The 14,742-nt window shown below is 29.1% G+C and overlaps 1 protein-coding gene across 3 annotated transcripts in view; it reads left to right on the forward strand.

Moving 5' to 3' along the window:
* LOC142325984 (protein arginine N-methyltransferase 7-like) overlaps positions 1-14,742 on the forward strand; it is a 42,539-nt gene that overhangs the window by 177 nt on the left and 27,620 nt on the right. For 2 of the 3 annotated variants that reach the window (XM_075368008.1, XM_075368011.1), the window contains exons 2-4: positions 3,616-3,747; positions 8,721-8,870; positions 13,620-13,841. In XM_075368008.1, the coding sequence (XP_075224123.1) occupies positions 3,619-3,747; positions 8,721-8,870; positions 13,620-13,841 (501 nt within the window). In that variant the 5' untranslated portion in view covers positions 3,616-3,618. Of the gene's footprint in view, positions 1-3,615; positions 3,748-8,720; positions 8,871-12,217; positions 12,344-13,619; positions 13,842-14,742 lie in introns of those variants that run through there. The other variant, XM_075368009.1, reaches the window with a different exon arrangement.

A 14,742-nucleotide genomic window follows, 5' to 3' on the forward strand; every position in this document is an offset into this window, starting at 1 on the left:
GGTAACTTTATATTAACCATGTGGTCCGTGCATTTTTCTTTATTTATTAAATTTTGTCTGTTTTGTTTGTAGATTATCTTTGCCCTTTTTGCACAGATTAGTTAGTTTCTCATTTATACGAACATATAAATTCTTCATTACAACTTATGGATACTGTTTTACAGATGAACTGCAGTTTGAATACTTCAAAATATTCTGTATTATTGGTATTGAATCTTGAAGCTCTTCAATTCTTCATCCTTTAAACCATTGTATGGTTTTCATGTGTATTTTGTAGATTGCAAGTACATTAAGTAGGATTTTGTAAGATTAAATTGCTTTCAGTACACAAACTTCAGTAGTGCTGTATAACTATATTAGTATCATGCTATAAAAACATTTTATCCTACATTCCTTTTTACCTAAAGTATTACTTAAACCTAACCTTAAATGTATATCCTAAAATTACAAAGTCATTTTAATAATGGTGTCAGAATTGTTAACCCTAAGCAAATATATTTCAGACTACAGTTTTCCAGGTACTGTCTTTCACAATTTCATATGTACTGAAAATAATTTTAATTTGATTTTGCTTTTCAGCGTAAGGTGATTCTCCATCGTATGTATTACTAATACCATGGAACTCATAGTGGATTGGTTGTTCTCGATTAACTCCTCCCCATTTATTCTAATCATATTTCTGAAAAAATTTGCATTAGCATTTTGGGAAAAATATTTCAAATTTCTTAGATTATGTTACATTTAAAAAAATTAAAAAATATCCAGCCTTTTATTTTAAATATAAAAAAAAACAAATTGTAAATTGAAATGATTAAATAAAAATTAATGAAAGCTGAAACCAACATAATAATATGTGAAACACTGACTATTTACATTTGAATATTTATTTTAGGTCTTAAAGCAGCAATATCATCCAAGTTTTGGAAACTTGGATGATATTCTGCTTTAAGACCTAAAACATATAAAGACATAAAACACATTGTAATCATCAGTTTTCACTTTTTTCCACCATAAGAATTTGCTTAAATAATTGACTTGAAATTCCCTTGCCATGTCTGATTTGCAGCATCTTTTACATTTTGCTGATGTCCTATTCCCCATAGTTGTATTTTTTGAGTATGTTCCACCACAAAGGATCAGTGAAATTCTTCGAATGGTTTACAATATTTTGCACATAATTCTTGTTCAAGTTACGTTTACTATTGTATCCTGCTCACTGATTAAAAATTATTATTGAACCTGGTACAATGTGCTTTACTATAATTGGCAATCACATATCTGCAGAACAATATATCCGTTGCAAATATAAAACATTATCCCATTTCATGGCATAGCCTCCAAACACCCATTGATCCTGAGGGACTCACGTCTACAGTGTTATTCCAACTTATGAATAGAAATTTTTCAATATTTCTTCTGTCAGACCCAAGCCACCAATTAACAATTTGATTTTAAATGCTTCTCAGCACACACTTCCCATAGGTAATTTCTCAAGCCGTGCTGTACAGATATTACACCTGTGTTTTGGTTGGTATTTAATTCGTATTCATGGAAGGCCTCAGCCATCATTTCATGGCTCTTTTAATATAAATGGTAAAAGACTTGATTTACAGCCCTGCAACCATGTATTGAGCCACATTTGTATAGCTACTAGGCACTGCCTTTTCTTGGACCGCCATCATTTTCAGGCATTCAAAATATTTATTACTTTGTCATGTCCCTGATTACACAGGTTATTTTCTGGTAAAATACCAAAATGTTGAAGCAAATGAAAATAATCAACTTTATCTCTTGATAAAATAAACAGTTCAAACACATTCATAGGAAGATTCATAACTGTGCTGAATTGTAATTACCAACAGTGACAATAACAGTATAACACTGCTAGAATAAGTTACAATTTACTGATGTAATTTTAAAAATATCAGATAATCCAAATAACAGTACCTGCAGTACATTAATTAAACATATATGAACATGCTTGCTAAAGTCTTATGTAATAATCATAATTGCACCAACCTCTTGGTGGGGATTATCTTAAACTTAGACAGGAATCTACATAAACTTGAATTATAAATTGTGTTAATACAGTCTTTTTTATGTGCAGCAATAAATGTAATATAAAGTATGGGATAACAACATTTAACAAAGGGTGGAGGATAATGGACGGCCACATGTAGTCTCTCTCTAGTGATTATATTTCTGGTTAAATATAAATACAGCCAAGTGCCGTATGAGAGGTTTTTAGCTTTGTCATACCTTGGTACTTAACTTCTAATTTCTCGCCACAAAACTCTAACCTTAACCCTAACCTTTTTCCACAGAACAGATTATCATCTTAACATGTCCCCATAACTCACAAAACTGATTGCTAATTGACTAGATACTGATATGGTGCGAAATTTGTCTTTGCGTGGATCACTCGCTGTCTAAACCTGCTTTCAGAATTTAGATCTTGTATTGTTGTGATCCTAAGCATATCTACTAAGATATATTAAAAATTATGAAAAAAATTGAAGTTGATCATGCAGTTGCTCAGAATTGCCATTGTGTTAACATTTTGTTATTTTTTACGGTACATAATGTGTTCTTTTTAATAGTTTCTCGTCTCTAATAGAGTAAAGATAATGGGTTGTATGTTATCTGGTAAATTTACTTATATAAATGTGTGACACATTTGTGTCACACTGTTTCTCATTACACATTGAAGCTGCAGTGAAAGCTCACATTTAATACTTCTACTCTTTTTCACTGATCAGGGTGTTTGATTTTATTATACAGAGTGAGTGAACTCATCATCGCAAATCAGTTGATTTTGAAGTCGAGAGTTCGAAGGTTCAAATCCTAGTAAAAGCAGTTACATTAATATAGATTTGAATACTAGATTTTGGATATCGTTGTTCTTTTGTGGTTGGGTTTCAATTAATCATATATCTCAGGAATGGTCGATCTGAGACTGTACAAGAGTATACTTTATTTACATTCATACATATCATCCTCTGAAGTAACACCTTACAGTTCTTCCAGAGGCCAAATGGAAAAAGAAAAAGAAAGATAGATTACTGTAACCTTCAGGATAAGGTATAGATTAACTACATTACCTTTTGATAAGAAATAGAATTTCATCCCCTTCTTGGGAGGATGGCCCAGAGGTTGTAACTTAAATATTTTAAATGGTAACACCCTTTGTGTGGTACATCATTTTAAAGAAATTTAATTTTTACATATAGTAAATCTGCACATTTACTTTATAGGTTCACTTTGTTTGCATTTAATTGTAAACTTTATTTATAATTAATGATTATTAGATAGAGTAGTAACTGTGTGTTAATTAATGATACTATGCATGTCCATTTGTATTCAAGTGAACTATGTTCATAAATATAAGGGTAGGTTTAATAATTTTGGTTAGTCTTAGTATTCCTTTTTTAAATTAGTGATCTACACCTCATATTGCAGTCAATGTGACTAAGAGCTGAGATATCAGGTTGTAAAACTGTCAGTTTTTTATCGTTTTATATCATTGAAATATTAATATTTTTCCAGTTAGAAGGAAAAGGTATCGTGTGTGTACGTAAATGATTTTATGTATTTAATGACTATTATGTATTTCAGGTTATGACCATATTTACAAGATATATTAACAAAATGTCTGGAAAAACTGAATGGATTGAAGATGAAGAGTTTGATCTTCATCAGGAAATTGCAAGGTCATCTTATGCTGACATGCTTCATGACAGTGAACGTGTGAGTGCCGTATTCATAATTTATTTAATCTGTAGTTTTTGACAATATGTACAGGACCTCTTAGTGGTCTTACCACTAACATAAAAAAAATAAATCCCTTTCCCTTTCGGCACATTAAAAGGCAGAGATAGATTTTACCGGTGCTAAGTAGGGGATAAAAAAGATTTCCACCTTAAAGTTAAGAAAAATTTCAAATTTCAATACAATGTTGGTTGCATGTGAAAAAAGTTTCACATGTTTAGCATATTACATGCCCCACCTTCTTACAATTCTAACAACATTATGGTCATCCCTTGCCGTAAGAAATGGTCACATCAAAAATTGTTTCAGACAGAAGTTTTAGATAGTGTTTAGAGGACTAATAACCACTTTAAATCGATTTGATACTGTGCCTATTAAGGGAGGTATGATTTTTTTGTCTTCGAAACCCCATTTTTTCTACCCCCTGGGCCAGTAATTGGTAATATCAAGAAAATTTACTTATGTAAGTTTTAGGCCCTCATGCAAAGATTAGTAGGAACGTTAAATGAATTCAATATTTTACTTAATTAGAAAGTTATAGAGATATTTTGTTTTTTCAAATAAGCCCCCCCCCCCCCCATTTACACCCCTATAGTTTGATTTTGCCCATAATGAACTCGACCTAGATTTTGGATTGTTATATTTTAGGTATAAAAGTGATTGGTGCAAAATTACAGCAGTTATCGTGTCCAGAAGAAAGTGAAATATATATAAACTTTTGAGCTGATGGTGGTTTTGGGGTCGTGGGATGTGAATTCATGTTGCAACTTGTTCATTTATGCTTGTTGCATCATTTAGCTTTGCAGTTATAGACTGCAAAGCTAAATGCAAAGCTTTTCACATCTTTACCAGGTGTCTCAAATTTCATCCTTTGTGTGGAATTGTTTATTAAATAAATAAGTTTTACTTAATGATATTATATTAGCAAATTTTTTAAATCGGTTAAATTTTTGTATTATTTTCAAATAATTTCACATAAAACAATGGAAGAACAATGTTCCATAGGAATTTATGTGAATGAAGGGTGTCATAAAATTGTGTATAATACAGTGCCAAAAGAACTCATTAAAATTTGTGAATTTAGTGATTAAAACCAACTTATTTTTTACATGTTAATTCAGATGTCACTAGTGTTTGGAAATATTATGGAAAAAGGTTTTTGTCAGAATACAGTCACCTGTATGGACAGTTCTGTTGTGATCCTTTAAGAATTCATAAAAAACAGTTAAGAAAAACTTAAGACAAATAACATTAGAGCAAGCGTACAGTTTGTGTCTGCCCCTACTACCAAAACATCAGACTCATGATTGATGGTCCCAAACTTAATGTTGATTATAAGGACTTAGTAGACATCTTTGTTTGTGACAGGGATAACTACAGCTGAATAATGAATGTGTGTACCAAATGTCCAGGTAAGCAGGCAGTGTTTGACACGCTCAACTTTTCCAAAATGTATGATGTATTGCAAGATACAGTAATGTACAAATAGTGGGTAACAGCTGATAGGGCAGAGATGTTTACTGCTTTTCAGACCAAAGATGAGTTTTTTGAATCATTAGTGGAAAAATTGGAAAAGCTGAAAACTCACAATTTCATGTCAAAATTTTGATGTCACATCAAAAAAGCTCAGTTTTTCAAAAAGAAAAAATCAGAATTAGGTGAAGAAGAATGTTTGGTGTTGGCAGACTTTGCAGAAAACGTTTCATTTCTTGTTCAAGATGAGATACAAAGCTTCCATTGGGTCAACAGCCAAGCCACAGTTCATCCTTTTGTGTTCTATTTCAAGGAAAATGATGTATTACATCACAACTAAAATAATGTCTATTTTAAGTGATCACTTTGGTGATACAGCAACATTTTATTGGTTTCAAAAACTTTTAACAGACCCTTATCAAGAAAGTACATCAGATCATTAAAACATTTATTTATTTTGCTGATGGTGCTTCAAGTCAGTATAAAAATAAAAAGATATTTGCTAATTTGTGCAGTCACAAAAAAGACTTTAATCTTGAAGCCGAATGGCACTTCTCTGGATCATCCCCTGGGGAAAAATACTTGTCATGCACACCATCACCAATACCTCTCATTTTGTTTCATTCTAAACAAAACAAGAGTTGGCAAAGGCCATTAAATAGTCAGATACTAAACATTGATGAAATGTATTCATTTTGTAATCTGAAGCTGAAAAATATTAAGTACATTTTTTTATTAAATCAGATGAGATAGCTAAGATTTCAGAAACTAAAAAACCATTTTGATTGCTGTGAAAGAGTTGTTGGTACTAGAAGCTACCACAAGTATGTTCCTGTGTCAGAAGGCATTGTAAGATGTTCAGACTCCAAGGACTATGAAGACCAGCCTGTGTCAAGTGTTATACCACTTTCACTAAAAAAAATTAAAAAAAATTGCTTGTGTGTATGACAATCAGTGGTGAATAGGAGAACTGGTAGAGATATTAATGTCAAAAATGATGATGTGCAAGTTCATTTTTCCACACAGCTAGACCACGTACATCATTTCAGAAGTCTCAACAAGAAAAGTGTGGGTACCGATCTGCAATGTCCTGAGAAAGTTGACATCATTTGAATTAACAACAGTGATGGGTCATTCTCACACAATTTCAAGAGAATTATCAGAAGAGATATAACAGCCATTATCAGATACAACAGCAGTTGATTAACCACATTAAGTAATACATTTTCATTGCTACAAAAACAGGCTATTTCATTGAAGAATAATTAAAATTTTGCTACAGTTTATTTTATTCTTTGATAGTGTCTACAAAAATAAACCAATAAAATGAATTCTTGAAAAAATATGTAGACTACTTATTGAAATTTCAGTTTGGATAAGTTTTACAAGCATTTTTGAATCAAAATTGTATTAGGTTACTGGTATTGAATTAAATTACATTAGTTATCATTAAATTACAACCTATCATTAATAATTAAAAAAAAAAAAAATATTTTAAAAATATTAAAAACATCAACTTTAATAACATAGGGCCTAAATATAAAAAAATTAAAGTGTGAAGAAGATAAAAAAAACCCCTTGGGGCACTTATTTAGTGTCAAAATGGTATTGCTTTTAACAGGGTTTTCATGATTTTTGAGAGGCTATTATTATTTTTTATTAGTTCAATACACAAGAAACTTTTCTATTTGCCATAAATATCTACAAAAACATTGAAAATTGTGCAAATTTGAGTTTTTTATCACCAGTCACATCAGAGTTATTTGAAGCCAAAATTTGAACTTAAAAAAAAAAATTAGTTTTCAAAAATTCATAAAACTTTAGGGGTAAGTATATCACCATTAATATTATTTATTGTAAAACTACTAACATATACCTACATATAAAAAATTAATTCAAACTTTATATGTCATCCCTGCTTCTTGAAAAAAAAAATCTGATGTACGCCTATTAAATTACATATACACATATTTTTTAAAATGAAAAGTACATAAAATTTTATTTCATTAATAACTTCTGATATTTTTTCATTTTTCTTTTTTTTTATTGAATTATTATTTATTGTAAAAAATTGTAACAATCAGAGGTTAATAAATTATTAATAAATCAATATATTTAAATTAAAGAAAAAAAAGTTAAAAAAAAAAAAAAGAAGTCTGATTCGAACCTATGTGCCTTCATCTTGTAGATTCAAATATTTAATTAATTAAAATTTTATTTGGCTACAACTCTGGAACCAATGAAAATAAGTACTACTTATGATATTTTGTTGAAAGATCTCAATGAGGGTCTATTACTGCAGTTAAGAAAAAGTCCAAAATCCATTTTTTTTTGTATTTTGGTCTTTTTTGGACACTTTTGGTTCAGTCGATTGTGATCAAAAGAGCAGGTGTACAACTAGATGTTACAACAATTCTAAATCCAATATTTCAACATCCTATGGCTTTAGTTGTGTGAGATACATGCGTATGTACAGATGTCACGCCAAAACTAGAGAAAATGGATTTAGGGATGGTCAAAAATGGATATTTCTGTTGAAATCTGAAAACCAAAATTTTTCGTGATCACAATACTTCCTTTACATCATACAAGAAAGTAATTACCAAAAGTGAAATTTCACCGTTTTTCATGTTAACTTTATGGTGATTTTCTCATTGAAAGAAGAGAGGTGGTAAATCACTGAACCAGTCTTTTACCTAGAGAAAATATGATTAAATTGTTGTTTGTTTCATCCTTCCAGGACCAATAGCTTTTTAATTATAATTTTTTTCGTAAACCCTTACAGTCACAAAAATAAGTGTGCGCACCATAACAAAGATGGCTGCCACAGGTAAACTGCTTAAATAAAAAATTTAAAAAAATAGTTTTAAGATTATGAAACAAGTGGGTAAGTTTCAATTTTTTTTTTAATTGGTCAAGCAACCAGTGTATGTTTTTTTGGGACACTTCAAATGGATTGACCCTTTCATTACTTGCTCATATCTCACTCTCTTTACATTGCCAATATTTCCACAGTCTTAAATCTTGCCTGCTAATGTTTTTTCATTCTCATTAATATCCATGTTTCACTGCATACAATGCAGTTTTACTAAATCCTGCTAATCTGTTCTGTGTTAGTTTTAACTTATTATTTTGAAGTCAGTTTTGTTGTTTCTTAATTTGGTTCTGTGGAAGATTCTCTGATCAGTGGTAATCCCTCTGTGAGTTGATTGTCACCTTTGTCTACTTTTTATCTTCTTTTTTGGATAGGTATCCAACAGTAATTGGTGCTTGCTGAATGGTGTCTACCTAAACATAGATTTAAAAATAAATATTAGTCAGGGCTCCTAAAATTTAAATCTAACTTATTTTGGTGTGCAGATTGCTTTATTCTTGAAACAATTATATCAGAAAAGTTATAAATAAAAACAGTACGGTTTAAATGTGATTTTCTTAACATTATGTGACATTAATATTTTGGTTTATCTTATTTGTTCCAGAATGAAAAGTATTACGTTGCCCTTGATAAAGCTATTAAGAAAATGAAGAGTATGGGCAGATCAGCAGATGTTTTAGATATAGGAACTGGGACTGGTCTTTTATCAATGATGGCTGCTAGATTAGGTGCTGATTCAATTGTTGCATGTGAGGTAATTATTGAACAACGGTCTCATGTTGTATAAGTAAACATTAATTACAAAATAAATTGTTCCACTTATATGTTGTTTAAATGTCAGTAAAAAAGGTATTACATATTTTGAAATAGGCTAATAATATTTAAATAAAATATGTTAATTAATCATTAATTAAGCAATGTTAACAAATCAATTGTTAATTAAGTAATATCTCTATTACTGCACAAGCCAAAATTGCTTTACATTAAATAGTAACTACTATTTACAAGAAGCTTAAATTGGATCATCCTTGCAAAATAATGTCAGGTATTTTTACAATGCATGAAAGACGTAATAATTACTGATGTTAAATACCCATAAAATAAGATTAATAAATAGATATCTTGATGGCATTTTGGTAATATACAATAAACAAAATAATTTAAGTATACTTAAATTTTTTTCTTTTTTTGGTTTTTGCCTAGGTGAAAAACCCTTCAACATTATTATTGCCCAAACACAATATGTGTTATAAAAAAATAAATTTTAAAAATCCACAATTAAAAACAAAAACATCTTCAAAAAAAATTAATCTTAAAATGAAAACACCTGTAGTGTACACTTAGATCAAAATAAAAACACAAAGATATATCGTGCTATATATCTGATTAAGATAATAAAATTACCATCTGCTTTACAGAAAATGGTATAAATAGCTGGAACACAATTATATTCAAATAGTTGAATACAACTGCGTTTCAGGTATTTATGCCATTTTCTGTAAAGAGAATAATGGAACAAAATTATCTTATGTTTTACGATTCCTTAGAGCTGTTCAGTTGAATTCAAATATTTGATAATTTTGTTCCATTATCCTCTAGAATAGTATGCATGTTAGCCCCTAATTTAAATTTGTGATGTAATGCCGCATAACAGATTCAGTTCTGTTAGTTGGCAGTCGCAGTGTATACAAACTGGTGCATTTGAGTCATCAGGTATCCATGAGTGAGCCTAGTGTGCCCTATTCGCAGATGGTGTAAAATAACCTCCTCCCAATGGTTAATTCTGCATGAGGAGCTCCATGGTGAAATGGTGTTCTTAATTGGTAGAAGTTTATTGTTCATGGTAGCATCCCACTCACTCTGCCACTCATCATGAACTACCCTTTTCAGGAAACAGATAGGATCATTAGAATTAACACAACCTTAAAAGGAGGCTGAAAGCAAGCCTCTTTTGCTGCACTCTGTATGCTCAATACCTGAAATTCCTGATGATTGGGAATCCAGCAGAAGCTCACTGTTGTATTATTACATCTAGTCATTTGCAAAATGACACACTGAATCTCATAAACAACAAGGTGTCTGGAGTATACATCACCTAAAAACCTAAGCAGTGTTCATAAAAATAAATATTCAAAATATGCTAGAAACAGAAATAATACATTCCAGTTTTTAGATATTATCATTAAAGTTGATAAAAATAAGTTATTAATGATAATATTACCAATAATAAAAATTAATGATAAATCAACACAACCACACCAGTAAAAATTAGCAACATTCTGTAGTATGATTATGTAGAAAATCCATCCTTTAACTAGTAGAAAATAAAGTAGGTTAAATGAAGAATAGCTGCTAAAAACATTATGATATGAAATAGATGATTGAACAAATAAGTTAATTCATATCATTCTAATAAATTTGAATAAATTTACAACAGTAAAAGAGAAGAAAAAATAATTTTGTGTACCCATTTAGATAGGAACACCGACTAAAGATATTTCCACTACATTAGTTAAATATAATTCATTATGATTTATAAAAAAACAGGAAATTATAAAATAGAACATAGAGAGAGAAATTATTTTAAAAAATCCTACTTAGGAATGACAAGCAATAATTAAAAATTAAATACTTTAAGAAATATTTACAAATATATAAATGTAATAAACAGAAAATTAATTATATTAATTACTTTAGAGAAAAATTATATTTATATTCTCAAAAGAGAAAATGTGCAAATATTAGATATAAATTGCTACAAAGTTAAATCACTTACTCTCAAGAATACACTTGCTAACAAACAGCAACAAAAATATAATTAATAATAAACAAGTAAAATTTGAACATTATAATTGGATTATGAAAACAATATATTTAATTTAAATTGTTCAACTTTTATTTAAAATATATATACAATTTATGTGCCAAAAAGCCCAGTGCTTTAATTATCTGCAACAAATTGTAACAGCAGTAGAAATAATAGTAATACATTTTGTAACAGTGATTGAGATTGTAAAGGTACTTCTGTTATGTTAATACTGTAATGAATGTTTTTAATTTAATTGCAGAATAAAATATTCTGCCGTAGCAGATCTCACTGTGAAAGAACTAAATGTGTAAGAAAAAACAAAGCAGTTAGTGGGAAAGTTATTCTTATAAATAAATAAAAAATTCTCATCTACTGTAAATAATTGATCAGATAAATTAATTTTCTAAAATAAAACGTGCTTTATATGACCAATTCAAACATATTATTATTATTAGTATGTATGATTAATTTATATATATTATTTATTATTAACTTAGATGCAATATACTCATAAGTCCTTTTAAAATACTTGTTACTTGGAAGTGGTAAGTTATTCCCCCAAAGCTTCTTCCTGTTCTAAACTTTGAATTTTTAATAAAAATGTTCTTATCATAAATAAAAATAAACTAATACTGTAAAAAAGTACGTAAGTTGGAAATACTTTTACTTCTCTAAATATATTTAGTAATGATATTAAGTTTCCTTTGCCAATATTTTAGTTGTATATTTTTATGCAACTAATCATCTAAAAATTATTAGTATGATTTGAAAAATAAGTTTACCATTATTATTTTGTGAACACTATTTTATTAGCTTCTTATCTTCAATATATATTTTTTTAATAAGGAATGTATGCATAATTTTTTGTTGGGTTCACTTTGTTATCCATCTGCAAAAAAATTTAATAAAAAACTAAAAATAAAAAGAATGTGTATTGTTGCATTTCTTATGTGTGTGATGAAGCAAATTAAAAAGTTTGGTCTGCTATTGGGCATTATTGGTTACTGCACAAAATTATAAATTTTTTATGAGATACCAAAAATCTCTTTATACAGTTTTTTTTTTTACTTTTTTCATTTTAATTTTAAACTTCAGTAATAATAGTACTACTGATTTACTGTATTAAAGATTTGATTTTTTTTTGCGCCTTTTCATTAGTACAATGGAGTATATTTTTGTATGCTTTTATTTTCCTCTCTTATGTGTGTGCAGTATAATGTAGTTCATAGGTCAGCATGAAGAAGGAATGTTTATATTTTTAACAATAAAAAACTATGCCTTACTTTCTAAATATTAGGAAATATGCTCAGATCTTTTCATAACCGATTTGGATTCTCCAAGTTAACTGACTCAACAACTTAATATTTATCTTACAATGTATGATTGTTAGTATTATTACAAAAAATAACTAAACAATGGTATGTATTAATTTAATCAATTATGTATTTTTGTTTAAAAAAGTTAAAAATTGTGTTTATAACATAGCAGTTTGTGAAATTTTAAGTAGCATGAAAAATATCAAATGTTAGAAAAAGGTACTACCAAAAGATTACAGTATGCAGCAATGTTGTTAAAATATGAAATACAGGTAATGAAGAAATCTTAAATATGGATTAGAACTACATAGGCAAGGTATTACATGAAAGTAAATGGTTGTGTAGTGGTGAACTATTAGAAAATTAGATGATGAATGATGAAATTATTGAAACTATGAGAAGTATAAATCAGAGTAATAAGAAAAAAAACAAATGAAAGAGAAAATAAAGAAGCAGAACTGGAGACTGAAGTTCAGAATTCAGAGTTGAAAATTACTTTTGGAATGTATCGTATTTTGAAAACCCCTGTAATAGAATGCTATAATGTCCTTAACTTAATAAATCAGAAAGTAATGCACAAAAGCAATTTTTTTTATAGAAAAAGATTATGCAATAAATTAATACTTAATGTGTACAGTTTTATTAATAGGAAAATATTTCCATAGTTTAACTAACTTTTTCATTTAATTGACTGTTCATCAGTTCCAACAGTAAACAGTCTACTGTCTTTGTAATTTTTCATTAATGTGGTTGCCAAATTGTGACATATTTCTATGGGGTGTTTGTACATGTTCATTTATTTTTATTTAAACCTATATTCATTGTCACCTTTTTGGAGTCAAAATGGTTTATTTTGTACATCCTGGGGCAATGTGTTTTGTGTGTGTGTGTGTGTGTGTGTTTTGTTTATTGTTTGTTTTTTGTCTAAAAGATCTTTATGTTTAGCATTTTAAATTTATGAGACATTTTTTTTCTGAATATATTGTTTGTATATTTTAGTATGTTTTCTGTATTGATATCTTTGTTTTTATTTGCATCTCTTTTGTGTGTAAAACTGATTCAGTGATTGTATTTTGTAACTTTGATGGTAGTCCTATGGCATATACATGATTGTGACCATTCACAGTAATTCTTTGTATCACATTCTTTTATTTTTCAAAACACTACTCCTGAGATATTAAAGATGACTACATCGCCTCCACTAGCCTAATGACTGTAGGCAGACTAAGGTAGGTTGATCAGATCAGGCAGTAAATGGATGAAGTCTTAACCTAACACTTAACCTAAAACACTGTGATTTTCCTCTTAAATATCTTCTTAATTAAGTTTTAAAATATTATGTTATTAATATGTTGTTGTTCTTTTTTTGTATGTTTAGGGTTTTACGCCAATGGCTGATTGTGCTAGAGAAATAATTGCTGAGAATGGTTTTGCTCATAATATAAAAGTTATTTCAAAACGATCAACTCAGATAACAGTTGGGCCAGATGGTGATATGAAACAACGTGCTAATATATTAGTTACAGAAGTATTTGATTCAGATTTCATCGGTGAAGGTGCTTTAATTACATTTAGACATGCTCTTGAAGAATTGTTAGAGGTAAATTAAAAAAAAAAATTATAATCTAGTTTTATACAAACATCAGTGTAATGTATAAAACAAAAAATTCTTATTAAATATACCAGGTGGGTCAGATCATGAAGTTCTCTCAGGACTTTAATAAGCTGTTACTTGTGAAAATAATGGAAAATGTTCACATAAACATATATCCTAAAATGCTTTGTTTGCGATTTACAGCTAGTGAAAAATTGTTCAGATTTCAGCTACCCCAGTGAAATGAGGTCATACTAAAATTTTTAGTTTGTTAATTAAGGGGCAGAATTAGTGATCTCTTATGATTTTTGACCTGAAAGATAAAATGAAATAGGTCCTAGGACCTATTCTGTACTACTGTATCTGCAGTAGTTTTTGAGAATCTTGAGTGAAAACCAGAAAATGTGGTAAAAAACCCTGCTTTTTATGTAGGTAATAAACACATGAAACTTGTAAAGAATTTAATTCTGAACAAATTGGTAAGATAAGTCTTTCCTCTTTGCATGTATTCCTTATTTCATAATAAATGAGAGGAGTTATCTATAGTTGTGTCCAATTCATCCTGTTATTATTATTATTGTTTTTTTGTAAGTAATTTATTTCATTGATAATTAAATGATTTTTGCAATTGTAGTCATAATGAATATTTTGGATGGGTTTGTGTACGAGGAATACCTCTAAAGTAAAGACCGCTGGGAAATTCTCTCCTTAAGATTGGCGAACTTGTGTTGTTCATGGACACGCTAGTAATGTACACATTGCATTGTTGTCTGTAAGTTGTTGCATTGTAGTACCTTTGATTATGTGTTAGTTATTATATTATAAAATAAATAGGAAAATCGATGTTGCTGCCAACTGTGAAATATGTGGAGTCATGTTTTTTAAACCATCAAAACATTAAGCCAGC

This window comes from Lycorma delicatula, chromosome 6, assembly GCF_047948215.1.
Source record: "Lycorma delicatula isolate Av1 chromosome 6, ASM4794821v1, whole genome shotgun sequence".
Taxonomy (NCBI): Eukaryota; Metazoa; Arthropoda; class Insecta; order Hemiptera; family Fulgoridae; genus Lycorma; species Lycorma delicatula.